The sequence below is a fragment of the Colossoma macropomum genome, unplaced genomic scaffold, assembly GCF_904425465.1.
Source record: "Colossoma macropomum unplaced genomic scaffold, Colossoma_macropomum, whole genome shotgun sequence".
Lineage (NCBI taxonomy): Eukaryota > Metazoa > Chordata > Actinopteri > Characiformes > Serrasalmidae > Colossoma > Colossoma macropomum.
Genome location: NW_023495461.1, coordinates 150,065 through 177,873, shown reverse-complemented (window position 1 = coordinate 177,873; position 27,809 = coordinate 150,065). Strand labels below are relative to the sequence as shown.

At 41.1% G+C, this 27,809-nt stretch overlaps 1 protein-coding gene across 3 annotated transcripts; it reads left to right on the top strand.

Moving 5' to 3' along the window:
* Positions 1-1,124: 1,124 nt before the first annotated feature.
* On the top strand, positions 1,125-26,329 carry palb2 (partner and localizer of BRCA2). 3 transcript variants are annotated; one of them, XM_036562642.1, is made up of 13 exons: positions 1,125-1,301; positions 2,903-2,955; positions 3,160-3,219; positions 7,260-7,404; positions 9,597-10,970; positions 12,130-13,559; positions 15,803-15,958; positions 16,390-16,472; positions 17,460-17,621; positions 18,772-18,888; positions 19,241-19,328; positions 20,449-20,594; positions 25,891-26,329. In XM_036562642.1, exons 2-13 carry the CDS (start codon positions 2,917-2,919, stop codon positions 26,120-26,122), a joined length of 4,032 nt encoding a protein of 1,343 aa, XP_036418535.1. In that variant the 5' UTR covers positions 1,125-1,301; positions 2,903-2,916; the 3' UTR covers positions 26,123-26,329. The 3 variants fall into 3 exon arrangements, with proteins under 3 accessions (XP_036418535.1, XP_036418531.1, XP_036418532.1); XM_036562638.1 differs by having other exon boundaries at positions 12,130-13,601; XM_036562639.1 differs by having other exon boundaries at positions 1,125-1,302; positions 2,910-2,955; positions 12,130-13,601.
* Positions 26,330-27,809: the final 1,480 nt, after the last annotated feature.

The following is a 27,809-nucleotide window of genomic DNA, read 5'->3' as shown; positions in this document are numbered from 1 at the left end:
GCAGCGATATGTTGTGTTCTGGATGCTGGTGTGCTGTGCTGGTGCAGCTGAACCAGCACCAGACCAGCATAAACCAGCTTAGACCAGCATGGAATGCAGGCTGGTCTAATCAGCTTTTTAGCAGGTTGTCCATCAATCACTGGCAGCAGTTTTACCTCTGCCACCTCTTTTTCTTTATGATAATATTAATATCGGCACTAGCCTTCCATCAAGCAACACAAAACTAATAATCAATATTAGATTAAAGATTAAAGTCGGAATATTTCGAGAAAAAAGTCGTAGAATTACGGCATTAAAGTGGCATTAATACCAGGAAAGGCTGCAGTATTGTGGCCAAAGGCTTTAAAAAGGGAAGGAAGCCCCTCCTCGTGTTAAATGAGGGTCGCTGAGTTGGTGGAGTTCTACTTTCATATCGATTCACCCATAAAGAAACACTTAGTCCCCCTGTCTCTCCTGCACATCAGCACCAGCCTGTTATTAGGATAAGAAACGACTGAAGCGGCTGAGCAGGGAACTGATTATCTAGAATAAAGAGTCAGACGGACTCGGAGGAAACTGTCTGTCTGTGTTGTTGAAGGAGAATCGCAGGCAGGGTCGTCTACACGGCTATGGGGGGCTACATCTCCACACCATTCAAAGAGGGCATGAAGTTTCACAGACAGTGAGAATGATCAAAATGATCGATCCACAGAGAGACAGGAGTGAGTGGAGCTCCGCCGCCAGTGCAGCAACCGAGACCCCAACGCATTATGGCAGACCCCCCACAGTTAGCCCACTTTATCCTCCAAATATTACTTTTTTCTCGAAATATTACGACTTTATTCTCGAAGTCTACTATTTTTATTTTTATCAACCGTGGCCCTAAAACGCCGTCGTAGTGCATCATGGGAGTTGTAGTTTTTGCGGAGCATCCTCCACGCTAACCTGCGTTGAAATGACGCACTTTGGAAACTACAAATGCGATCCGATCTCAAGGCGAGCTTGCATTAGCAGAATGTGTTAACATTCTGTTATTTGAACCAAACACGGTCGGTCTCCCATATAAACGCCAATAAATACGAAATTTAGGTGTTCGTGTCGGTACTAACAGTCCGACCTGCGACTCGGAGAAAACCACAAATCCATATTTCACAATCTGACATCCACTACTTTCCCCTGCCAGTCGGAGTAGCGGGAGATTTGTTATGGCCCCGAGAAGACCGACAACATCAGCTCATCGCAGATTTACAGACGGTTTTGTCATGAACGGTGTTCGGCAGTGTGTTTAACCTTTCTCTCCACTGGACTATGACTCTTCCCAGGTAAAGCGAGTCTTTCTTGTTGTCTTTTTAAAAATGATTCACGCTAAGTTACATATCGAGACCGGACTACGAGTCACTGACGGGGCAGCAGCGCTAGCTAAGTTAGCTTAGCTCGCTAACTTCTCCAACTGCCCTTTATTCGTATTCTGAGAAATTGTGATTTAATATAAGACGCGCATTTAGGTGCCTGCGGTGTAGCAGACATTTAGGGCTTCTCACTGATTCCATGAGCTGGTCATATTGATGTTTCGCTCTGTTTTAGCGTATTGGTCATAAGGCTGAAAGATTAATCGTTTTTGTATCGAAATCGCGGTTTAAGAGCGCGCAATTTTCAAACCGCAAGAGCTGCATTTTTTTAAATTACAGCGTACACTCCTAAAAAAGACAGTTCTTCAAGGTTCTAAAAAAAGGTGATTCTTTAGTAAAGACAGTGGTTCTATATAGAACAATAAACAACCAAAGACCCATTTTCAGGCTTAAAGGGTTCTCTTCATGGTGAAATGGTTCTTCAGACTGATGGAGAATGTGTTCTACATGGAACCTTTTTGAAAGGGGTTCTGTATAGCACCAAAAAGGGTTTTGCTAGTGTTACAATGTCAAGCTTGTAACAATAGATGAACATTTTAGTGCTATATAGAACCCCTTTCAAAAAGGTTCTATATAGAACACATTCTCCATCAATGTGAAGAACCATTTAAGCCTGCAAATGGGTCTTTGTTTGTTCATTCTTCTATATAGAACCACTATCTTTACTAAAGAACTCTTGAAGAACCTTCTTTTTGAAGTGTGAACATTTTCAAAAACACTGTTTTAAGTTTTAAGAGGGAAAACTGAACCTAATAACACAGAGCTTGTTGAAATGCCTGTAGGTGAGTTTGACCAATCAGAGGCTACCAAACCTCCATGTGTTGTGACATCACAACCACAGCTTACCGGCAGTCTGACCGTTCAGGGGTCGAGCCTCAAGCCAGAAAAGGTGGATATTCTGGTCTTCTTGCTCCAAATAAATCAGGCCTGAATCTCAATTTATAAAAAATAATCGCAATTTAAACTGCAGTTGCAATGTTAGTTGGAAAAATTGTGATTAGATATTTTCCTTAAATCGTTCAGCCCTAATTGGTAACGTTAAATATTTCTGAATTCGTGACGAGTTTGGTCAGTCATAGATAGAATGTAGCGTATTCTTATTATTGAAGGGGAACCCCACCAGTTTTTCAAGGTTTCCTGGGTAATTCAGACCTTGACAGTCATTCAGATCGGTCTGATGTGAAATGATTCTTTTGTAGAGAAACTTACAAACTCTTTTTCTTTACAGTGGTGGTGATAGGAACATGTCTACAACACAAATGTAGCCATTTTATTTACTATCCAAAACCACCAGTGAACCTACACGTCTTCTGAGTTTTATGTGGAGTGTTGATGGAAAAATAGTGAAAAATCTGAAAAAATACATTTTCTTTGGGGACTGTTTTGGCTTAGAACACCCTTCATGTATCCCCTCACCGTAATATATTAAATAAAGTCAGCTTAATCCATATTAAGGAAAGAAACTCATTGTCTTCAGCATCACAATGAAAATCTTAATTTTGTGTGCTTCACAGGTGAGCTTGGCAGAATGACTGAGGAGAGTCTGGGGAGTGAAGATAAGGAGATAGTAGGTTTTCATGACACTGTTTCACTTCTTATTAGAGGTTACTTTTTATTTTTTTATTTAAACACTATCCAAGTGCTCTGTCAGGAGAACTCATAGGCTAATTTGTACTTTTAGAACAGTATTTTTCACAAAACCGGTGAGCTGTAGTTGATACATAAAAGACAGTATTGTAGTGTTTTCTTACATGAATGTATTTGCTTAAAGCTGAGGAGGCGACTGGAGCTGCTGCAAAGAGAGTACGAGAGAACAGCAGAGCGGCTACAGGTGAGTGTGTCTGTGGTGGATTCTTCACCTCTGCTGTAGAGCTTGAAATAGTAGAGACTTTCTCTAATAAAAGGGGTTTCTCAGTCTTTACTCACCTAGTGACATGTCTTCAGGAAAATGGGAAAAAAATGACCAAATTATTGGCTTTAATTGAAAGAATAGTGTTTTATTTAGTGTAAATACCAGATAACATGAAACTAACTCAATTAAAACCCACGTTTTAGCAGTTATGGCAAACTGAAGTTTCTGCCATAGCAGAACAGCAGGCTACGACAGCACGATGCAAGTTTTTTTTGTAGCTTACAGTCCTTGTTTGTCTGAATTCAGTGGGACCCGACTGCTCATATTGAGTTTGATCGGGTTCAGACATCATTTCTTTTATTATTTCAAATATGGAAAAAGAAAGGAAGTATACTGTGTATACATTATTCAAGTTTAGGCAAGGCAAGTTTGTTTATATAGCACCTTTCAAACGCTGCTGTCATTCAAAGTGCTTTACAAATGAGAAAGTTCAGAGTTGTTTAACATAATAAAAAACAACATTAAGAACATGATTAAAACAATACATATAAGAGAGAAAATCATTAAATTAAAAATCAAATTAGAAATTTAAATTAGGATAGTTAAATAATCAAATTAAAAACTAAGGGTTAGATTAGGATTATAAAAAAAAACTCTGTTACAAAGGAAAAGGGGCAAGAAACGCTAACAGTGTTTAAACTGAGCTGAAAGCTGCTGAAACAGGTCTGCTTTAGTCAGAGCATCTCTGATCTTGTTGATGTTCTTAAGGTGATAAAAAGCTGGTTTAGTAACTGCTTTGACACAAAACTGAGATCAGAGTCCACGAGCACATCAAGGTTATGTACTAGTTCTTTAGATTTTAGGGCATAATTGGTTTATTAGCATAATTAAATTGTATCAGCATAATCACAATTAGCATAATTGGAAATTAGCATAATTAAAAGTACAAATAATCAGAAGAAAAATAAAAGAGAAAGAAATACAAATACTACGAACAATAGTAATAGAGATAAATACAGCACTTACAGTTATACTGTTATGGATATAGGTACAGATTGCAGCACAGTGGGTGGGCAGACATCATTTTTTTTATTGCCATATCAGGTGGTTGCTAAGATACAGGCCTAGGCAATGTCAGCAGTTGCTGACAGGTAAAATGTAGAGGACCAAATGTGTGCTGGGTTTGGGTTGGGATCGAATTTTACAGTCAGGTTCTCACAGCCCGCCTCACACTTTTAACAGATTTTACTCTGCTTTTCCTCCTTTAATTTTTCCTCATTATTTTTACTACTTTAAATCCTTTTTTTAAATCGGTCGCGCTGGAGTCACCCACGCTGGAGATCCACGAGGCCCATGCTGGACAAAAATAGTGAACTGATTCAGCAAAAACAGTTTAGTGCAGCCAAAAGATTGTTTGATTTGTTTGGGCCAAAAATATTTTTATATGTTTAGTTTGTTCTTTGTGCAGAAATGTAGTTATAGTGTTAAACAGATGAAGGTTAACATTCTGCTGTATCAGCACTGCACAGCAGGGCAGTAGGACAAGTTCCAGACTAAAAGTGTTTGAGATGCTGTTCAAAAGTTATTTGATGAATAATTTACTTATAGCAGAATTTAATTATTTTATATTGTTTTGTATTTAATTATTTTACGCACTAATGTAAGGTTTTATTCTGCATTTTGAGTGATGATGGGCCGGTTTGGGTCAGTTTCAGACAGAATTTTGTTGTACTTCACTTCTTTAAAATAGAGAATATTGCATACTTAAAACATATTTTACTTGCAAAATATTAAGCACTGAGAACACTGACTCTGTCTTGTTTACATGAGTTGCAATTGACCCAAAAGTAACTGAACTTTAGAACTTTTATATATGCACCAGTATGGCCAAATGGCCAAAAGGTTTATGGAACACCTCTCCTAATTATTGAGTTCAGATGTTTCAACCCCACACATTGATAACCGGTGTATAAAATCAGGCACATAGCCGTGCAGTCTCTATAAACAAACGTTGGCCGTAAAATAGGTTGTACAGAAGAGCTCATTGACTGGTGCGGTCATAGGATGCCACCTTTGTCGGTTTGTGTAATTTCTGCCCTGCTTGATCTGCTCCGGTCAACTATAAGTGCTATTATTGTGAAATTGAAGCGTCTAGGAGCAACAACAGCTCAGCCACGAAGCAGTAGACCACACAAACTCACAGAGAGGGGCCGGTGAGTGCTGAAGAGTTCCATGCTACCACTGCAAGCACGAACTGTGCATCTAGAGCTTCATGAAATGGGTTTTCATGGCCAAGCGCCCGCACATAAGCCCTAGATCACTATGTGCTGTGCCAGGCGTCAGCTGGAGTGGTGTAAAGCACGTCACCACTGGACTCTGGAGCAGTGGAAATGTGTTCTCTGGAGTGATGAATCACGCCTCACTATCTGGCAGACTGATGGACAAATCTGGGTTTGGTGAATGCCAGGAGAACGTTACCTGCCGGGATGCACAGTGCCAACAGTAAAGTTTGGTGGAGGAGGGATAATGAGCTAGGGCTGTTTTTCAGGGTTTGGCCCAAATCTGATTTTCTCACCAAATCTAATTTTTTTTTGTTTGGCTGTTCACAATATCTTTTAAATGTGATCTATATGGGACATTAGTCTGAACAGATCAGTTCCCAAACCGAGCCGCATGCGCAGAAGAACAGTGCTTCATGTCGCTTCACATGGCTCATTCAGAGGTAAACAATCATGACTGAACGAATGCCAGTCGCTCCCGGAGCTTTCAGTTTCATCTTCGCCAGCAATACAGGAGCAATCGTTGACTGACAGCTGGGCTCATCACCCAGAATGTGTTCGAGCTCGCTGTAAAAAGGGTATGTTATTTGGCCACGGTCACTTCTTTGGTTCGTGTCCTCCGTTTCTTTGAACTTTACTTTCAGACTTTTAACTGTTCTTTGACGCTGCAGACTCGTTCTCCTACGGCCGCATTCGGCCATTTCATTCGAAATCCCTTCACACGGAGGCTTTCGGATGAGTCTCTTCCAATTTTTGTACGGAAATATCACCCTCAAATGTTTTTGAGTCTCAGCAGCGTGAAATGATGACAAACGTTGAGCTGGATTGATGTAAAAAACGCATAAATTCCAATCTGGCTGTTCAAACTGAGTCGCATTGCTGCAGATCGGATACGGATCGGATTTCAGTACCACATATGAAAGCGTCTCAAATCGGAATTGAAAATGTCAGATTCAATGCATTTTTTTTGCTGACCTCACTGACACACAAAATCAGATTTGGGCCACTTTTACCTGCTGTGTAAACGTAGCCTTAGACATTTATATACTTCCAACGTCATGGCAGCAGTTCGGAGAAGACCCTTTCCTGTTCTGACCTGCCCCCTGTGCACAAAGCGAGCTCCTGGTGTGACGAGTTTGGTGTGGAGGAACTCCAGTGGCCTGTGAAGAGCCCTGACCTCAACACGACTGAACACCTTTGGGAATTGGAACGTCAGTTGCGAAGCAGGCCCTCTTGTGCAACAGCAGTGTCTGACCTCACAAATGGTGTTTTGACTGTGGAAAGCCTTCTCAGAAGTGTGGAAGCTGTTATAGCCACAAAGGTGGGCCAACTCCATATTAATGCCCATGGTTTTGAAATTGATTGTCAGTCAAGCTCCTGTAGGTGTGATCATCAGGTTTCCACATACTTTTGGCCATTTTTGTATAAGTCTACTTATTTATTGTACATATGTTTATACAGTTTGTCTGTATGTTGTAATGTACATATTGCTCCTCTGGAGAGAGAATATCCTGTCATATTTCTTTGTTATTAAAAAAGGCAGTCGAACTGCACAGCCACTGCCACTGTATGAGGTTAAGTACCATGCTAAATGATTAAAGCCTCTCAGTCTTTAAGGTGTTAGTATGGACCAGCTGTTGCATTATTACTTACTAGTTTCCCTTTATCAGCTGAGTCGGAACATTAAATCAAAGGAACGTTTATGCTTGATCTGTCTAAACAGTGTATGTTTGTGTGTAGAGAGCAGAGCGGAGGGAGGTGGTCCGCAAGCATGTGCAGAACAGAATCCTTGACCAGAACCGTCTGCTGCAGATCGACACGTCAGGTTCTTCTTCTGTGTTAAACTCGGACCTGCCATCTAACCAGACCCTGCCACTGGAAACTGGTACGTATCCAGCTCAACTTTAAGGTGACAGTTTGATGACAAATCAAGTTTACCTCGTTTTCCTCTTGTATAGCAAAGACATGTTTGATGTCCAAAGTCTTCAAAATTGTAGTTTCTGACATACTGTTATCTGTAATAATGGGCAAAAAATCATTATTCAGTATGGTTGATGCTACTGTTTTTATCAGGCATAACATTATGACCACCTCCTTGTTTCTACGCTCATTGTCCATTTTATCAGCTCCACTTACTATATAGGTGCACTTTGTAGTTCTACAGTTACAGACTGTAGTCCATCTGTTTCTCTGATACTTTGTTAGCCCCCTTTTACCCTGTTCTTCAGTGGTCAGGACCCCCATAGACCCTACAGAGCAGGTACTATTTGGGTGGTGGATCATTCTCAGCACTGCAGTAACACTGACGTGGTGGTGGTGTGTTAGTGTGTGTTGCGCTGGTCTGAGTGGATCAGACACAGCAGTGCTGCTGGAGTGTCAGATACCACACAAGCAAGTCTGTTTGAGATTATATTGGGACAGCATGATGCAGTTTTGGGGCAATTCTTTTAGATGATTTAGATATGCAGCATGCTGAATTTCCTTTTAGGGACTGAAGGGTGAAAATATTTTGTGGCCAGTTCTGAAACATATTTGTAAAGAACAATCCCTGATACTATTGGCAAGCATAATTTTGTATTTGTACTTTATATTTTCATTTTATACATTTATATTACAGAAGCTTTATTAACGGATAGGATTTTAGAAAATAATCACACTTACACAATCACAGCATTTTACCTTCTTAAAATTAAGAAGTTTTGGTAATTTCACTTTTTATTCTTTCCAGTTGTTGTAATTTTAACATTATAAAATTTGGTCAGTAGGCCTCAAACTCTGCTTATGGGCACAGCCATTGAGTGCTGTTGTTTTATTGGTTCCCTACTGAAACGTCTGCATGAATTAGTGCATGCTTCATGTAACTGATATGCAAATTAGGTACTAGTGGGCAGGGCTTCATTTCAGACAGTGAAGCTGATTCATCATTTGTGTAGTTCGTACATTGTCGTACATTGTTAAAGGCAGTGCGCCTTTTCTACACAATGTATTCCCCATATTTTAGGTCAGCAAATAGCTGGGAATCACAATGAAATAACACGTTTTATAAGAAATATTATAGTAGAATTGCTACACTGACAATTTCGTGTATAGTTGTATTCAGAACAGTTCACAAACTGCTCCTCCCATGCCCTCCCTCCTGGGAACTGTAAACATTTACAGCTCCAAAGCTCAGCCAAGGACGGTCCAATCCACTTCAAACTTTAGGGCTAAGTAGTGCTTTCCAGCAACACCAACCAGCCTATTAATTTCTCAGGAATCCATAGTTTTGGTCCCTCAAACTCTGTGTAAGCATGAATGTAGTTTTGCTTACATTGGGAGAACTGAATACCAACGTTTCTGAAAAATAAAGCACATCTGGCCTAAAATTGAGAATGTCTGTCTATATGAACCCAATATGTTCTTCAGTAACGAGTCAAATTCTATTTCCATGTCTTTTATCCTTCTTTTCATCTTTTTTTTCCAGTGTTAAAGTGTTTGTTTTAAAAAATGTGAGTATTAAGATCAGACAATGAGTGTGTTTACATGCACTCAATAATCCGATCATAAACACCATACTCCGATCTAGAAATCCGATTAAGAAATCTGATAAAGAAAGCTGGATTTTAGCTCGGTAATCAGATTTCTCAGTACATGTAAACTCGTACTCCGATTTCTATCGGATTTCTCAGTCTGCGCACGCGGGAAATCAGTCGCGAGATGGCAGCAAAACACTTTTGGAGCAGCGCAGAAACCAAACATGAAATAAAGGATTTAAATATTCTTCATCTTCTGGATGATGTATGTTCATATTTTCAGGTAAAGTGGTGTGATGTTCAAAAATAAAGCTGCTCATGAAGTTTGAGTTTTACGTTATGTTTACGTCACGTCTTCTTCTGTGAGTTTATTGGCTGGTTGCAGAGCAGAAATCTGATTACTGTCTGACTCATGTAGACATGGAGTTTCCCTATTATCTGATTACTCAAGTGCATGTAAATGTGTTAATTGGATTACTGACAAAATCAGATTTTCTGCAGTTATTGGATGATTTCACTCAATTATTTATCATATTCTTAATAAGATTTTGCTGTTTGTATTCAGAGCCTGATGGTTTCCTCTCAGGGAAGAAACCCCTCCTCGTCCGTTTCCGTCTTCCCGATGGGTCGGACACGTCTCCTTGTTCCACGCAAACATGTAGGCGAAGCCCCACTCAGCGCCTGCGTTCCAAGCGCAGTCGTCTGCGCCTGCAAAGCAGAGAGAGGGAGTCTGACACTGACAGCCAGGAGAAAGTGAGAGGTGCAGTGGAGGAGAGACGGAGAGTAGAGAATGACCGGAAAACAGAACTGGAAAATGAACCTGAGACGACTAATCAGGAGAACGGCCTGGGTGTGGTGAGAGATGGTGAGAAAGAAAGGAGTGAAACTACCAGAGGGCAGACTGAAGAAGAAGAGAACCCGAATGGATGGAAAGAGAAAGAGGGTGGTGAAGAAAGGCAGAGAAAGGAGTTGATAGATGGGTTGAGGGAAAGTGAAGCTAATTCTGATTTGGCGTTACGGATGATTGTAACTCCCCATTCAGCAGCAGATAATTCTTCAATAGACCACCTTCAATCACCTGGGGGAATCTTTCCCACAAGCCAGGTGGAAGTTAAGATCTCTCCTGTTGGCCAATCAGCAGATGAAGGTTCTCAAACAAGCTCTGCTACCTCTGACCAGTTACTTATGCAGGTACAGTCTTCCCAGTCAGCTGGCCTTTCCGACCAGTCAAAAGATGAGAACGAAGGAGTTGTTAGTGGTGCAGAGAAGGGCTGTGAAGACATGGTGACTGTTCCATTCTCATCGGAAAAGGCTGGTTTTCTCGATTCCTGTACACTGATAGAGGGTTTGCCTTTTCCGGTGGAGTATTACGTCCGTACAACCAGGCGAATGGCCGCAGCCCACAGCCCCGTAGACCTGGACGCTGTCATTCACAGCCAGCTCTCCAGGGGGAGGGGCAGACGACGGTCCAGCCTATCACAGAGACAAACTGGAGGTCATGTGACCTCTGAGGCTTCACAACCAGATGGCAGGGTAGTTTACCAGCCCAGACAGAGAGGGCGTGGTCGAAGGGGGCATAGAGGGCGCAGGGGAATGCGACCGGCAGGCATGACATCAGGTTCCCCAGCAGTGTCATGTACAGAACAGCATGAATCAGAATCAGCCACTCAATCTCCATCCCTCCTCCAATCACAGCCTCCCCTCCCAGCAGAGCCCATCCCACAGGCAGAGGTAGAGTCTCAGGCTGAGGCAATCCCAGCACCAGAGCCTGCCTCGAGTACCCAGCCAAAGGGGACCGTTTTTAAGCACCTTTCAGATTCTCAGCTCTACCTGGACTGTAAACTCCTACCAGATTCTGAGGTGTACCCAGTCTTCAGGAGGAGGCGTGGCCAAGCGGAAAGAGTTGGGTCGTGTTCCCAAGCCAATGCAAGCAGGAGTGGTGAGATCTTGGGTTTTAATCTCAACATATACATTAAAAGGCTTTAAGATTTTGAGCAGTTGATAATGTGAAATAGGCTTTTATGAAAAATAAATAGTTGGTTTTGTATTGGACTCCAGTGTTCCCTCCATATTGAACTAAACATTTTACAACAGGGTGTAAAAATGCATTATTCTGAAGGTGACGATTCAACCGCATCAATTTTCAAATGTTAGAATCAGTTTTATACAGCAGTTATTTCCAGCCACGCAGGCTGATTGGTTGAGCAGCATTCTAGCGCCGATTTGGTCAGACTCTGAAGATGAGACAACACTGAATTCCCAAACTGTCATCACCACTGAGCAGCTTTTCAGTCGGCAGCTGTGACAGAAGAACAGCTAAACAACCTGTAATCAGCCAGAAATGAACCCAATACCAATAATTCGCCAAACAAAATGGGCTGTAAGATGCTTTACAGACTGGCTGGAACAAAACAACATTAATACTGATCTGGCTAAAACTGAGAAAACTGAGCTAAACCTGATATTGCAGCAGTTTTATGACTCAGTCCGTACTTGAAAAGGCGAGGCTTACAGCAGACTGAGCAGCGAGTGAGTGGAGTCTGTTACTCTGATGTAGCAACAAGCTGCTTGTTAAGGAACTATAATTTTGTGGAAGGAACTGCGAACGTTAAAACATATTAAATGCCGCGTTCACAGCCCAATTTATTTATTACTTTATTTGTTTAACTAAAAGCAATAGAACACTCGAGGTCGTGTGTTATCACCAGTAACATCATGGCTGTTTTTGGCCAGTCGCAGTTCCACCAGTCACATTTGAGTATAATTAAATCAAATGGTGAAATTTGCAGTTTTGTGCTGCATCAAATCGTTTCCTAAAATTTACCTTTTACACTTAAATCTACTGTTTCTTTGAGTCCTTGTGATTTAACTGTACCATAGAAGTACTTAACAGGTTTTTCTTTTATTTATGCATTTATATGCGGTAACATGAACATCCAGGCAATAGCATGATACACAAATATGGATAAATAAATTATAAATAACACAAAAAAGTAAATTCTCGCCATTGTTTGTAATCTGTAAAATGCTTTAAGTAGTAATCCTCTGTGACGGTTATGGTTAATGTACATGTGAATGTATGTTTGTTCCTTTTTCAGACTGCACACCTCTTCTGCCTTCTTTAGTTTCCCTCGCTGAAGCTTTGAGGAAGAAGAATTCGAGGCACCTTGGCCAGCTGCTGTCGATGTTTGACGTCCAGGATTTTCACCTGCCTGACGATGAGTTTGGCCAACTGAAACTACAGCGGCTCCGCACGTCCTGCTTGAACCTGGAGCCCTTGACTCCACATTATTCACCTTACAACACGCGTCACAGCAGCAGATGCTTTAGGGCACATGGGGATAAGGACCGTTCTAAAGCAGATGAACAGTTCATTTCAGAGCTCCTACCACCCAGCTGCTCCCTGGAAGGTAGCTTTCCTCTGAGCCAGGTGAGCTCTGCTGAGGGTTCAGTGGTGAAAGGGAATCCAGATGAATCACAAAAGCTCACAGAGACTGCAAACCAGTTACAGTCTGATACTGGCAGCCAGGAATCCTGCGTCACCAGTTCTGAACAAGGAATGAATCAAGGAACTGAGGATCTTACACAGTTGAGCATCAACCACCAATTAAATGAGTCTACCACATGCAAAGGTCGCTCTATAGCAGTCTCAGCCACTGAAGACAAGGAAAAACCCATGATCTGTAACAGAGAACTAAGTGGGGAACTTGCGGTGAATGCTGATGAACCACACACATTTCCACAGACTGATCAAAACAAATGCGGCCATAATGAAGCTCATGAACCATCGGATGATGGGTCCCAGTGCCCGGTGGTCACAAACCTTAGCATGTCCTTTAAATCACATACACAGCATGGTCCTGACCCTTCCCTTCCCTCTCTGGGCATCACCCCTGATCTTTTGACCCCCAACTCACCCTCAGTCTTAACTTCTATTCTCTCTTCTCCTCCTGACCAGAGTATTGCTCTGTGTTCTTCGCAACCTGTGGCTCCAGCTGTGGTGACCATCTGCCAGGCTATGGCACAAAACGAGAGCCAGACTCACGCTAAAAGAGAAATCCAAGCACCATCAGGGCCTGAACCAGGAGAAACCACTGAATCAGCCAGTGAGGTCTGGCTAAGCCCTACAACGAAGAGTCCACTCCAGACCATTTCTGAGCGTGTTCAAGCAATGCATAAGCCTGTTTCTGAGAATGGTCATGAAACCAAGGAGTTGGAGACCCAACACCAAGACATCAAGCAGTCTGAGAATGAGCTTCACACTATTACCGAAAATGTGATTCACCCTCAAACAGAGAATCCGCCGCCTTCTCAGCGTGTGGACGTTGGTGGTGGCAACGAGGCCAAGCCCTGCACCACCAACGAGACATCAGTCCTGTCAGCAATCCAGAGAGCAGCTGGTATGAATATTTTCGCTTCTAATGTGGCTGACCAAACCAATACACCCTCAGAAGACACCGCCCAGGCAGCTGACGCTGAGACCCTTCACCGGAGTCAGCCTACAGGAGCCTCACATCACTCTGACCAGGTCATTTCCTGTAGCACTCTTCAGAAGACTCATACTCTAAAGGTAATAACTCTCCTTCTTTAGTGGCAGTAGCCAGGTCTCACATATTTTGGCTACGTTCACATTACCAGGTTGAAGTGGCACAAATCTGATTTTTTGCCCTAATGTGACTCAGATCTGATGTTTTCAGGGCTGTGTGGACATGCAAATCTGATCTTTTCAAATCCGACCTGGGCCACTTTCATATGTGGTCCTAGATCGGATACGTATCCGATTCGTGGCCATGCGACCTTAATGTGACGCTCAGATCAGAATTCATGTGCTTTTTTTCCACTGCGCCATCACTCAGCGTTACCATGGCAGCAGCGCCGAACAGAAGATAAAGCCTGTGAACGGTGGAAAAGCAGCTCATCTCACCTTTTTCTCCTTTGTCTCGCTCTAATAATGAAGCTGAGAGCTGATCAGAGTTAATTATCTTCAGCGAAGCTCGTTCTGCTCGTTAGTTTGTTTGCTGATGATGAACATGATTCATTTACGTGACGTTACTGAGTAGGATGAGCTCATGAGGGTCATTTCAGGACGCCGGTTCATCACATTAATGACAGATTTGAGTCACTTACCTAAACCAGTGTGAACCATCCTGTCAGAGAGAACGGATTTGAGCAAAAAATCGAATTTGAGCGATGAGGCTTGTAATGTGAACGCAGCCTTTAATGCGAACAATAAGAGAGACGTGGAAATGGAAGGATGGATGGAATAGATGGAAATGGCAAATAATGAATAAAATCATCAAACTTTTCATAAAAGTTTGTGTGCTTGCTGGAGATGAATACACTTCTTGCTGGTAAGAAAGAAATGCTATACATTACAACAGAAGCGAATTCACCAAATAAATAATGTAAATGCGGAAAAAAAGTCACATGGCTGATTTAAGTGCTTTCACTTTCACAAAAACTTCTTATTAACGAAAAACTAAAATAATGGTGATTTCAGACATATGTTGCCAAGCGGCAGATATTGAGTCAATATATTTGCCAGTCCATTTGGTCTCTGTGCTCTTATGATGTAAAGTCTAATCTTTCTTTGTGGCAAATTATTGTTGATGGTTAATAAATAATGAACAGCAATTAAACTATTTGAATCATTTGATAGCCTTATAGTATTTTATACATTTATTGGTACTAAATCAGATTTTTATTGTGGTCTAATTCATTTGTAAATTTAATTAAATGATTAATTTATTAATTGTCATGACTTATCAATACTTTTATGTATTATGCGTTATCAAGTTATGATATGATAGTTATCAATATTAGCACAAATACTAGAATCAGCTTCAGTATTCCAAAATTCATGCAGGACAAATGGGGCTGTAAAGTGCAAACAGGTTGTAGTTGCTTAGTCTTAAGATTCCAGTGTGGTTTATTTAATACTTATACAACAGTTAAATAAATAAAGCAAGAAATTAATAAATTGGGCTGTGAACGCGGCATTTAATATGATTTAATGTTTGCAGTTCCTTCCGCCAAATTATAGTTCCTTAACAAGCAGCTTGTTGCTACATCAGAGTAACGAACTCCGCTCACTCGCTGCACAGCCGGCAGTTCGTTCTCCAGCTCCTTACACTAAATTCCCAAACTGTCATCACCGCTGAGCAGCTTTTCAGTCGGCAGCTGTGACAGAAGAACAGCTAAACAACCTGGAATCAGACAGAAATGAACCCAACACCATTCCAAACGTGTAATCTGATCTTCAGAGTCTGACCAAATCAGACTGAGCCATAAAACTGCTGCAATATCAAGTAGAGCTCAGTTTTCTCAGTTTTAGCCAGATCAGTATTAATGTTGTTTTGTTCCAGCCAGTCTGTAAAGCATCTTAGAGCCCATTTTGTTTGGTGAATGGTGTTGGGTTAATTTCTGGCTGATTACAGGTTGTTTAGCTGTTCTTCTGTCACAGCTGCCGACTGAAAAGCTGCTCAGTGGTGATGACAGTTTGGGAATTTAGTGTCGTCTCATCTTCAGAGTCTGACCAAATCGGCTGTCGGTCAAATGTGATCCTAAAAGCTAACAGCTAACAAACTTGTTGCCTGGCAAAAAAAAAACAAAAAAAACTGTTGTTATGGTGAAATAACAGCACAGTTAGAACGCTTCTCAACCAATCGGCTTGCGTGGCCGGAACTAACTGTTTAATATTTCTGATATCATGCATCTCTACTACTAGCAGTTTGTGCATGTGTAAATGTGTGTGTCTGTCTCTCTCTGTAGGCGCTGGAGGGAGGATGTGTGTTGGACGTGTGTTTGGTTCGATGGCCGTCTGAGAACTGGGGTGTGTGCGTGGCCGGAGAGTGGAGTGTGTGCGTTTGGGCTCAGAAGGTGGGAGTCCAGCAGTGGAACCTTCTACACACTTGGACCTTCACAGAGGTGAACACATACATTCACACGTTCTTTTACCTCCATCTGGAGATTTTTTTCTCTGTGCATACAGGGACGAGTCAGTGGTTCTCAACTTACTGGGGATGCACTGAGGACCCCCATGCAACATGCATTTTAATGTGCTGATGAGCTGATTCAGCTGTGTTGGTGAACCGTTGTTTTATATTTGTATTTCAAATGTATAGATGTAAAAGCAACTAACACATTCTCTACAGAGAACATGCACATTTTAGTACAGTTATATATTATTTGCTGTTTATTAGTTTAACATAGTGGAAAAATATATGCTGTAACTTTTATGTAGGCCACTGTTTATATTTCCCCCAGTATGTTATTAGGGAAATTCAGGAAATCAACAAATGTATTGTTACACTGTTTGCTCCATTGACTGATTTGTCTTTAAACCTCTGCTTGTCTAGTCTGTCATCTCTCTTCAGGAGGTTCCAGATTCTCCTGGCTTGCTTTGTGTGTGTTTGGGGAGGCTGGAGATCACAGAGGTGAGGTATGTGGCACAAATATATACTCTACTGGGGGATGTTCAGTGTTACTACATTTACACCATCTGGCTTGTTGGTAGGGATGGCACAATACTACATTCACTTTTCTGATACTCTAATAATGCAAAGTTACACCATTTAAAATGAAGGAAATAATAATAATACCTAGTTTGTTACTCATTGACCTTAATGGGAATGTTAATGGGCTACATGTAGTTATTATACCTTCACCTTCTCAGATCTGTATATATGTGTGTTTGTGTACATGTACACAGGTCAGGCATTACATTATGACCACCTCCTTGTTTCTACGCTCATTGTCCATTTTATCAGCTCCACTTACTATATAGGTGCACTTTGTAGTTCTACAATTACAGACTGTAGTTCATCTGTTTCTCTGCATACTTTGTTACACTGTGTCCACTCACTGTCCACTCTATTAGACACTCCTACCTTGTCAGTCCACCTTGTAGATGTAAAGTCAGAGACGATAGCTCATCTGCTGCTGCACAGTTTGTGTCGGTCATCCTCTAGTCCTTCATCAGTGGTCACGGGATGCTGCCCACAGGACTCTGTTGGCTGGATATGTTTGGTTGGTGGACTATTCTCAGTCCAGCAGTGACACTGAGGTGTTTAAAAACTCCAGCAGCACTGCTGTGTCTGATCCACTCAGACCAGCGCAACACACACTAACACACCACCACCATGTCAGTGTTACTGCCGTGCTGAGAATGATCCACCGCCCAGATAATACCTGCTCTGTGAGGGTCCATGGGGGTCCTGACCACTGAAGAACAGGGTAAAAGGGGGCTAACAAAGTATGCAGAGAAACAGATGGACTACAGTCTGTAACTGTAGAACTACAAAGTGCACCTATATAGTAAGTGGAGCTGATAAAATGGACAATGAGCGTAGAAACAAGGAGGTGGTCATAATGTTATGCCTGATCGGTGTATATATACGTATACATGCTTTTGTGTGTGCTTCTGTAGGATCCTCTGCTGTCCCAGTATCGATGGAGAGTTCTCTCAGGCCGAGTTGTGTAAAGGTTCTCTACAGGCAGTGGAGGCTGTATCTGACTGCAGGCTGGCGTGCTGCTCTGCTCCTGGAGCCCAGCAGAAAGTCACGGTGTTCACACTCACTCATGATGGCAGGTAACGCTAAAGGCACAACTGGACATTTTTAGGCCAATAATTACTACACATTTACTCGCTAATCCCATGTGACGTGTATAGAAACTAACTCCTAGATTTAGTCCTTAGTTACTGTCTCAGTCCTTCACTGGTCGTTACTACTGTAAACTTTATTTCTACTTCCCTGCACTTTTCATTTTACTTGATACGTCCTCATTTTGTAATGATGAATATACATTGCCCCATCAAAACTTTGTTTACCTTTAAAAATGTTTTTAATACAAATGAGCATGTGATCTTTGTTTGGGTCAAAATAATAATAAATCATAAAAACAGTAATAAACTTTATTTGTATAGAACCTTTAATACATATAACCCAGCTCAAAGTGCTACGGACAAAGAGACGATAAAAATGATATAAAAATTCAATCATACAAAAACATAAAAGCAGCAGTAATGTAGTAAAAAAACTTGAAGATAAAAAGGTAATAAAAATAATAGTTAAATATAATAAAATGAAAATCAGAAAATAATAGAAATTAAAGAATAAGGGAATACCAGGCACGGCTGACTGGGACGAGACCCCGAGGTAGTCCAAGGACCAGGTGGAGGGATTACATCTCCAAATTGGCCTGGGAGCGGCTCAGGGTCCCCCAGAATGAGCTGGGGGTAGTTGTGGGGGACACGGTCATCTGGACTTCTCCGATCTCCCTATTGCAACCCAGACCCTGGCTAGATCAAGCGGGTTAAGAAGATGATGATGAAAGTAAAGAAACAACTAGGAACTTACAAAAAACTTACAAAGTTTGTAAAATTATGTTTTTAGCTGCTTCTTAGCGTTATGTACTGATGTCTCCTGTCTCAATTGGTTAATTGTGCTTTTAACATTTGGGAAACAAAATTGGAGTAGTGCGCAAAATCAAGGAAGACTCTTTGATAAACTTAGAGTTTTTATGAGTAATATATACAGTATTAGTAAATACTGATAATTAAGTCTTTTGCTGCCATGTTTATACTGTCCTTTTTATGATTAAAAAATCTAGAAATGCTGCCAGTGTCACAGCTTTGAAACTATTTTTTCACAACATTAATGGCAGATACTTTAAAATGTTACTTATGAGCAAATAAACAGTAGACAGAATCATTCACTCGCTCTCTCTCCTCTCTGCAGGGTTGCAGATACTCTATCCCTGGTCTCTACAAATCGAAGTATTCAGGCCTTGGCAGTTGTCGAAAGGAAAAAAGATGCACTGATCGGATGGACCGAATGTAAGACCCTCCTGATATGGTGAGGAAATCTGCCAGACCCTCTTTAGCTTTAAAAGAATTATTTATTATAATTTGTTAGCATGTTCCCTCGGTGCAGTGGACTTGTACGGTGTACATACATTTTAATCTCATCATGACCTTATGTTGGAGGTAGTTCCCTGGATTCATATTACTTTAAAAGTATTATAACATTTTAATATATACCTTATTACATAGTAAAAGGTATTATTGTATTGTGTAATATATATTTATATATATAATGTGTAATAAAATACATGTAAACTGTTTTGTACTGTTAAATGCAGCTCTTGCTCTTTTAAAATCAAAACATTAAAATCAGTTCATTGTCACTTATATCGTCATTATTCCAGGAATATGAAGTTAGGCCAACTACTTCAGACTATACGACTGGCAGAGACCATGTCCATGGCAACCTGTCTGAAGGGATATTCCTACAAGGTTGGGAATTTTAAAAACAAGTTCTTTTGTAAACTTGGAATATATGTTTTATACATTGATTTGATGCTTGTGTGTAATACATTATATGGCCAAAAGTATGCAGACACCCCTTTAGTGTGTTTGGTTGTTTCAGCCACACCCATTGCAAACAGGTGCATACAATCAAGCATACAGTGTGGTGGTTTCATAGAATGACAAGCTTCCAACAAGTCAGTCTGTCATAATTCTGCCCTGCTAGAGCAACAACAGCTTAACCACAAAAGAGCTCACAGAACGGCGCCACTAAGTGCTTAAACTGTCCTTGTTTGCAACACTTCCTGCTACTATTCCAGACAGCATCTGAAAGCAACATTAGCACAAGAACTGGATTGGATTGGGATTCCATGGTCAAGCACACAAGCCTAAGATCACCACGCACAATGCAAAGCGTCAGCTGGAGTGGTGTTAACCACACAGCCTGAGCTCTGGAGCAGTGGAAACACATTCAACGACGTGATGAATCACGCTTCACCTTCTGACAGTGTGACTGACAAATCTGGGTTTGGCAGTTGCGTAATGCGTAATAATAGTAAAGTTTGGTGGAGGAGGAATAATAATAATAGTCTGGTGCTGTTTTTCATGGGCTGGGCTGGGCTACCTAGTTCTAGTGAAGGGGAGTCTTATCGTATGATGCTCTAGAGAATTGTGCGCTTCCAACTTTGTAATAACAGCTTGTCGAAGGCCTTTCCCTGTTTCAGCATGACGATGCCCCCTGTGAGGTCTTGGTCTTTCGGGATGGATGTTGAGGAAATTGACTGGCCTGACACCTTTGGGGTGAATTGGAACGGCTGCGAAACGGGTCTTATCACTCAACATCAGTGTCTGACCTCACTAATACTCTGAAGGCTGAATGGAAATCTCCATAGCCTTGTTCCAAAATCTAGTGATAGGTTTTCCTGGAACAGCGGAGCTCTTACATCAGCAAAGGGGGGACCAATTCTCTATTAATGCCCGTGGTTTTGGAATGAGACATTCAACAAGTACATATAGATGTGATGTTTGGGAGTTAACATGCTTTTGGCCATGTAATGTATGTGCTTTATGCGTGTGTGTGAAAAAGATACTCTGCTTTCTCCCATAGGGGGCGCTCTGTGTATTACTTCAGCGTGCAAGTGCATGTGATGAAAAGAATGGTTCGGCTCTTTTCTCTCTAATCGCCATGAACCCACTTACGGGCAAATACGTCACACTGACCTCTGTCACCAGCCCAGCTCCTCACGTAGAGAGGTGAGAAGTGTGCCTATTGCCTATTACACAGGAGAATGACGTGAAGTACTGATTTGAATAGGACTCACTGTCATCTTAAGTATGCTGTCTAATGGTTTTTACCAGAAATATTGTTGAATAGAGAGAAAACACTATTTAAAAGAAGATGTGTACAGCACTCAAAGCCTGAATCATGTCCCAGGCCATTCTAAAACATCTCTGAGAAACGTCAGGAGAACATTACCATGTTGTCCTGTTTAGCACCTAATCCGTGCAGACAAACAGGAGCCTTTCTGGCACCTTTAAAGTAGACATAGTAAACAAATTGCGTTTTCCTTTTCAGTTCACAAGGAAGCAGAAGGCGTATAAAGAAACTTGTTAGTCTGACATTGTCATTCAAGACAGTTTGAAAAACAAAGTCTCCACCATTTTAGTGGTATATTTCCCTTTGTATTCCCAATGAACACATGTGATTCTACAAACTTAGATCTCTGCAAATAAGTATTCTTACACTGCCACTGTTATTTCACTTACAGATGTCTCTGATAGATATGCCTAAACAGGACAGCGTAAAAGAACAGTGTAACATCATACACCGATCAGGCATAACATTACTGTGGTCAAAGCTCCTTGTTTCTATGCTCATTGTCCATTTTATCAGCTCCACTTACTATATAGGTGCACTTTGTAGTTCTACAGTTACAGACTGTAGTCCATCTGTTTCTCTGCATACTTTGTTAGCCCCCGTTTACCCTGTTCTTCAGTGGTCAGGACCACCATGGACCCTCGCAGAGCAGGTACTATTTAACTACAGTAACACTGATGTGGTGGTGGTGTGTTAGTGTGTGTTGTGCTGGTACGAGTGGATCAGACACAGCAGTGCTGCTAGGGTTGACTCTCAATGACTCTCAGTGTAAACAAGCTTTCAGTCTCAGTCTTCTTTGAACATGCATGGCTTCTGTGTACCATCCTCAGCTGTGACTGTTGTAGTGGAAAGCCAACAGTAGTTTTCTCTGCTCCATATTGATGTGACCACTATGAGCCATGGTCATACAAAATCAGAGTCCAGAAAATGATCTTCACAGAGAAGAAAATGATACGATAAAGCACACCAAAACAGGAGGTAAATATGTGTCATCAAAATGTTAGAGTGGCCCATTAAGGAATGTGTACTCCACTGATGGGCTTCAAACTTGAGCTTGGACTTAATAAGGTGGGAAGCAAAGTGGGATCCGGTGGCTGCCAACGCCAGTCAAGTTTTCCCTACCACTTAATAGGCCAGACAGTTTAACCCTTAGAAACCTAAAGTTTTGGGGATTTTTTTTGGTATTTTTTGGGTCAATTACAATTACAGGTGCAATTATAAAGTATTTATATGTAACAGTCACACATGCCATACGTTGTTATTTTATATTATGACCCTGGGCTGTTCAGATATGCCATTGTTTGATATGTAAATGCTAATAGAAATTTGAATCTTTATGAATTTGGGTCATTTCTGATAAAAAATGTACCTAGCGCCTGCTAAATTTTGTATTTTTTTAATTATAGAGATCTTGAAAAAAGGTGCAGTTGTAGTTTTTCAGAACTTGTTAGTCTGGAGTGTCTGGGAGCTGAAAGTGCAATAATTTTGATATTGATTCATTCTGGTGGTTATTATGAGTAAAAATAAACAGCATAAGGCAGGCATGTTTTTTTAATTGATTTTCTGTCCTCTTGGATTCATGCTCAGAGCTAAAACTCTGATACACAGCAAGACAGCCTTTATTTTTAATTACAGATTGAGTTGCATATTTAATATCAGATATTTTTAACACTCAAAATGAATGTAAACTGAAAGCCCTTTTTTTATAATATGAAGGCTAAAAGCAGAGATGTAATATAACAGTAGTGAGTGGGGTTGAGGGTGATTTTGGAGCTGGATTGCTGGCTGATGGATGGTCACAGGTGGATGAAATCACTCCGGATGGTGAGGCCAGTCTCTCATGAGTGATCTGATGTGTGAATCATGTCGCTCTTTTAACCCTTTGTTGGAATATAAAGGCCAAACAGCAGAGCAATAATATCAGGGTTTTGGGTGATTTTCCGAACCGAATTACTCACTGATGCTGACGTCACAGCTCGATGATGTCATGCTTGCTAGTTTGGGGCGGGTCTGCTGAATGTCGTGATATGTGGATCATGTTTGTATCTTAAACCGTTCTGAAGTTAGGAAGGCTAGAAGTGACCTACCGTCTCCGGGTCCTAAGGGTTAATGGGCAGTTGCACTTTCTGAAAGTAAATTTAGAGAATGTAAAACTTGGTATATTTAAATGTATAGTGTACTGTGTGATACTATTCTGGCTCCACCCATGTTTGTTGACACCGTGTGCATACGACAACACTAATAGCTATGAAGGGTCTACCACCCAGTCTGAGGGGGAAAAAAAAAAAACGAGGCAGTTCTCATTTCCCATACTCTGCACATTTTTGCCTTTACTGCCTTAACACACCTCACCCAGTTTATTAAGTGCTACATATTTATCTAATTAGTTTAATGATATGTATAAAATTAAGGAAAATACCGAATTGTGCCGAGCATGGAGTCTTCAGACCTTGACTAATGTAATTTGCACTGAATTTTACTGCCAGGTCTATCATAAAGTTTTCCCAAACTACCACAGATGGCCTGAATTGAAAGGTCATAGTCCGTAAGTGTTACGCAACAGACTCCACTCTCAATAACACAGCCGAGTCTAATTTTTAGGTGGTGTTATTGCACTACTTTGATGTGAATTTGATTGGGGGGGCATAGCTATAGGTGCTGGGCTGCAAGGCCCCCCACATTTCTGACTGTTCAAAGGAAACAAAATCTAAGAAAATGTTACAAAATGTAATTCGTCATGTAATATAAATGTGATACAAAATGAACCAAAGTTTCATTCTGTATTGTATTTACATGTAAATGTGACAACCAAAGCGCTCCTTTCATGATCAAAAGTCGTCACCAAGGCAACTTTTATACTCCTGAATGCCTCCATCGATTGTGTAAAATCATTGTTTTAAACCAACTATGAAATAAGGTGTGGAACAACACTTTTTTCATCAGCAACATGTAAACACAGCACTGCTCCACTGATTCTGCAGACTGTGGGAACTTAGCTGAGCTGTGGTAGTTCCTAGCGTAGGCTACTAGGTACCTATTTATAGCGAGCTGTTTACCATGGTAAAAAAAAAAAAGTTGAATACTGCGGAACAAAAATTCACAGAGTGTGCCGAGTGCTGAAGCACATAACATGTAAAAATCCTCTACCCTCTATTGTATCAGTTCCAAACAGCCTCTGGAAGCAACAACAGCATAAAAACTGTGTGTCGGTAGATTCATGAAAAAGGCTTCCATGGCTGAGCATCTGCACACAAGCCTAAGATCACTATGTGCAATGCCAAGTGTCGGCTGGAGTGGTATAAAGGTATGAATCACGCCACCACTGGACTCTGGAGCAGTGGAAATGTGTTCTCTGGAGTGATAAGTTACTATTTATTAATCCCACAACAGGGAAATTAACCTCTGCATTTAACCCATCTGTGCAGGGAAACACCCACATACACACTAGTAAGCACACACATACTAGGGGGCAGTGAGCATACTTGCCTGGAGCGCCCGGGGGAGCAGTTGGGGGTTAGGTGCCTTGCTCAAGGGCACTTCAGTCACGTACTGTCAGCTCAGGGGATTGAACCGGCGCCCTTCCAGTCACAAGGATGGACCCACGACTGGCCCCAATATAAACACCAGGCACCACTGGGATACGAACCCAAGATCTCCTGTTTACTAGACAGGTGTTTTGACCAACTAAGCTAAATCACGCTTCACTGTCTGGCAGTCTGATGGAGGAATCCGGGTTTGGTGGACGTCAGGAGAATGTTACCTAATAAACATTGTTCCAGCAGTAAAGTTTGGCTGAGGAGGGATAATGGGCTGGGGCTGTTTTGGAATGGCATCTGATGGTCATACCTTTAGCCTTATATTGTATGTACTGGGCTAAAATCACAGATCTTGTCAGTAATCTGTGAATTGCAGTACCTTCCCAGGTAAAACTAATGCAGCTCAAATTTGACATTAAACACAATGTGCGAAATGCCTGCTGTGGATTTTCCAAGGGATCTGACGGTGGACGTGTTCTTGTTGAGAAGAAAAGCAGGATCAAATCTGCCATGCTGCTATGGTGTCTCCCATCTTTGTGAGTGACTTCAAGGTCGCTGAGCAGAGACAAAAATAGTTTCTTATTAAAGTGGTACGGTCTCATGTGTAAATGTATTCAGAATAAGAGATGTTTTTAAAAAAAAATGCATATTATAACCCCATTTCCAGAGGAGTTGGTTCCAAAACCTGTATATATCGCTCAGCATTAATGGTGCCTTCACAGATGCGCACGTCACCCATGCCATGCGCACTACTGCACCCCTATACCATCATGAATACTGGCTTTTGAACTGTGCACTGATAACGAGCTGAGTGGTCTGTAGCCCAGAGGACACAGTGTCCATGATTTCCTAAAAGAGTTTTAAATGTTGATTTGTCGGACCACAGGACACTTTTCCACTTTACCTCAGTCCATTTTAAATGAGCTCAGGCCCAGAAAGGGTGGCAGCGTTTCTGGATCCTCTTTATATATGGTTTCTTCTTTGCATTTTAGAGTTTTAATTAGCATTTGTAGATGCAGCGCCGTACTGTTTTCACAGACACTGGTTTTCAGAAGTGTTTCTGAGACCATGCAGTGATTTCCACTACAAAATCATGTCTGTTTTTAATGCAGTACTGCCTGAAGGCCCAAAGATCACAGCCAGCAAATACTGGTTTTTGGCCTTGTCCCTTGCATACAGTGATTTCTCCAGATTCTCTGAATCTTTTAATGTTATTATGTACTGTAGATGATGAAAAGCAAACGTTATTTGCTATTTTACGTTAAGAAACGTTACGTTAAGAAACGCTTTTCATACCCAATCATGTTATTGACCTGTTGCCAAACAACCACCAGGTGTTTTTTTAGCATTGCACAACTTTACCAGCCTATTGTTGCCCCAGTCCCAACTTTTTTGAAATTGTTTTTGGCATCAAATTCAAAATGGGCAAATATTAAAAAAAAAACAATACAATTTCTCAGTTTCAACATTTCATATGTTGTCTTTGTACTATTTTTTTAATAATACGCGATTTAAATGATTATTACATCGTACATTTTGTTTTTATTTACATTTTGCACTGCGCCCCTCCTTTTTTGGAAATGGGGTTGTATATACAGTTATACTAACTATATATTGCTCTGTCTTTTCTCTGTAGGTTGATAGATGGTGACGTTTGTGAATCTGCGCTTGTGGGTGTTTTCCAGTCTGGCCATCTGTCCATCTGGGATTTGAGAAGAGGCGTGGCCAGCGTGCTTGGAAATGGGGAAGCCCAGCTGTGTCGGCTAGCGCGGTGGGCGGGGCCAAACACTCTACTCACTGGATATCTAAATGGAGATGTTAATATCTATCAGTATAAACGTCCAGAAACCAAATTAATTTGTCATTAGTGGCTCTTTCTCTTGTTTCGTTATTTATTTATCAAAAAGAGTTTGTGTTTATGTGTGTAAGTAAAGAGTTTGCTTCAAAATAGAACTATTATAAACTTGCACATGCCAATTTTAGCTTCAGAAATGGCTTCAAAATAAAACATTTACATAAAGTATACACATGAAGCACTTTTTCTGCCATGTCTTTGAAAGAAAAGAAACATTTTTATGTCCTGTGTGTGTTTAATATATATATGTAGTGCAAGTATTGCTTTTATTTGCAAATAAACTGACTTTTAGAGGCTTGGAGTGTGAAGATGTATTCATTTCAGAGGTGATGTCAAAGGAATAGTTTGGTGAAACATCAGCTTTACCCAGTCTTCCACTTACCTCAAAAGTAGTTGATTAGCCAAGGCATGTTTGGTGTCCGACTTTCATTTCTTTAGCTGAGAAGTGGAGCTACTAGGCAAACGTTGCTAACAAACACTACAACTCAGTAGTCACCCAAATAGCCCAAATGGTTTCTGTGAAAATACACTCTCAAACCAGCCTCGGATCTTCATTAAAGTTGTGCCAACTTGATGTGGTTTAACTGTGAAAATGAAAAAAATTTCACCGGCAGGGGCATTTTAGCTGGTAACACTGTCACCATGGCAACATTTGTGTGGCTTCATGTCGCCTTCAGTCACTTAACATTACTGCTTTGAATTACGTGGTGCTATTCACACTTACCAGCGCTAACATGTGAACACAGCACATACGTGTTCACTTAAATAGGTTACCGGTTCATTACCCTTCTAAACCACAATAATGGTTTTTGCCAGGCTGTTGCTATGGTATTTTATATGGTTGCTAGGGTGTTGATAGGCAGTTACTGTGGAATTCCAGGTGGTTGCTATGGTGTTGCTACAGGTTCGGTATGGTATCCCAGGTGGTTGCTAGGGTGTTGATATGGAGTCCCAGGAGCAAATGTGCAAAATCACTAATAAGAATAGGAAATAGCATATAAATCAGAAAACAATAGTGTTGCTGATAATAGCTGATAATTTCGGATAACTAATAATTTCTCTATCTGTATTTGAAAGGCTGACAGGTACTTCTTGGCTCACCCTGCTAGAGAAAACAGCATATGTTGTGTTTTGGCAATGGTACGCTGGTCAACCAGCATGACCATGGTGAACCAGCATCATAGTTAGCATAGCTGTAAATGAATGTACATTTAACATCATTGTGGCTGGCGTTGGGAGCCGCTGACTTTCAGTGATGGTGTCGTCTCGATCCAGCACAGTGTTAACATTGAAATATCAAACTCAACCAAAATGATGATTCTGCTGGAAAATCAATATTAGACCAATTTCATCCTGCAGTCAGGGTCAGGACTCTGCAGGCCTTATTTACTTAAAGGGGAACTCAGATTTTTCTAAATTTCTGCATAATTAAATGGTTAAGATGTAAACAAAGTCATTCAGAGTGGTTTGGTGTGAAATGCTGGGTTCTAGAGAAACTTAAGAGTCAGAACTGTTCACAGTGGTGGTGATAGGAACCAGACGTCCACCTCTAAAAGCTCCATGTAGTAAGCAGAAACTTACTACATGAAGTGGTTGTGAATACTCAGCCTTACGTCTGATACATTATTTTGGCTTAAAACATCTTTTTAATCCATTTAATATAATCTTTCATAGCGGAGGGGTACATGCAGGGCGTTGTG

Excerpts from the sequence above, each read along its gene's own strand:
- palb2 (XM_036562638.1), top strand. The coding sequence starts at position 2,917 with ATGACTGAGGAGAGTCTGGGGAGTGAAGATAAGGAGATA. Across the intron at positions 10,971-12,129 it reads AGCCAATGCAAGCAGGAGTG|ACTGCACACCTCTTCTGCCT; the intron begins GTGAGATCTTGG and ends TTCCTTTTTCAG. Across the intron at positions 15,959-16,389 it reads ACACTTGGACCTTCACAGAG|TCTGTCATCTCTCTTCAGGA; the intron begins GTGAACACATAC and ends CTGCTTGTCTAG.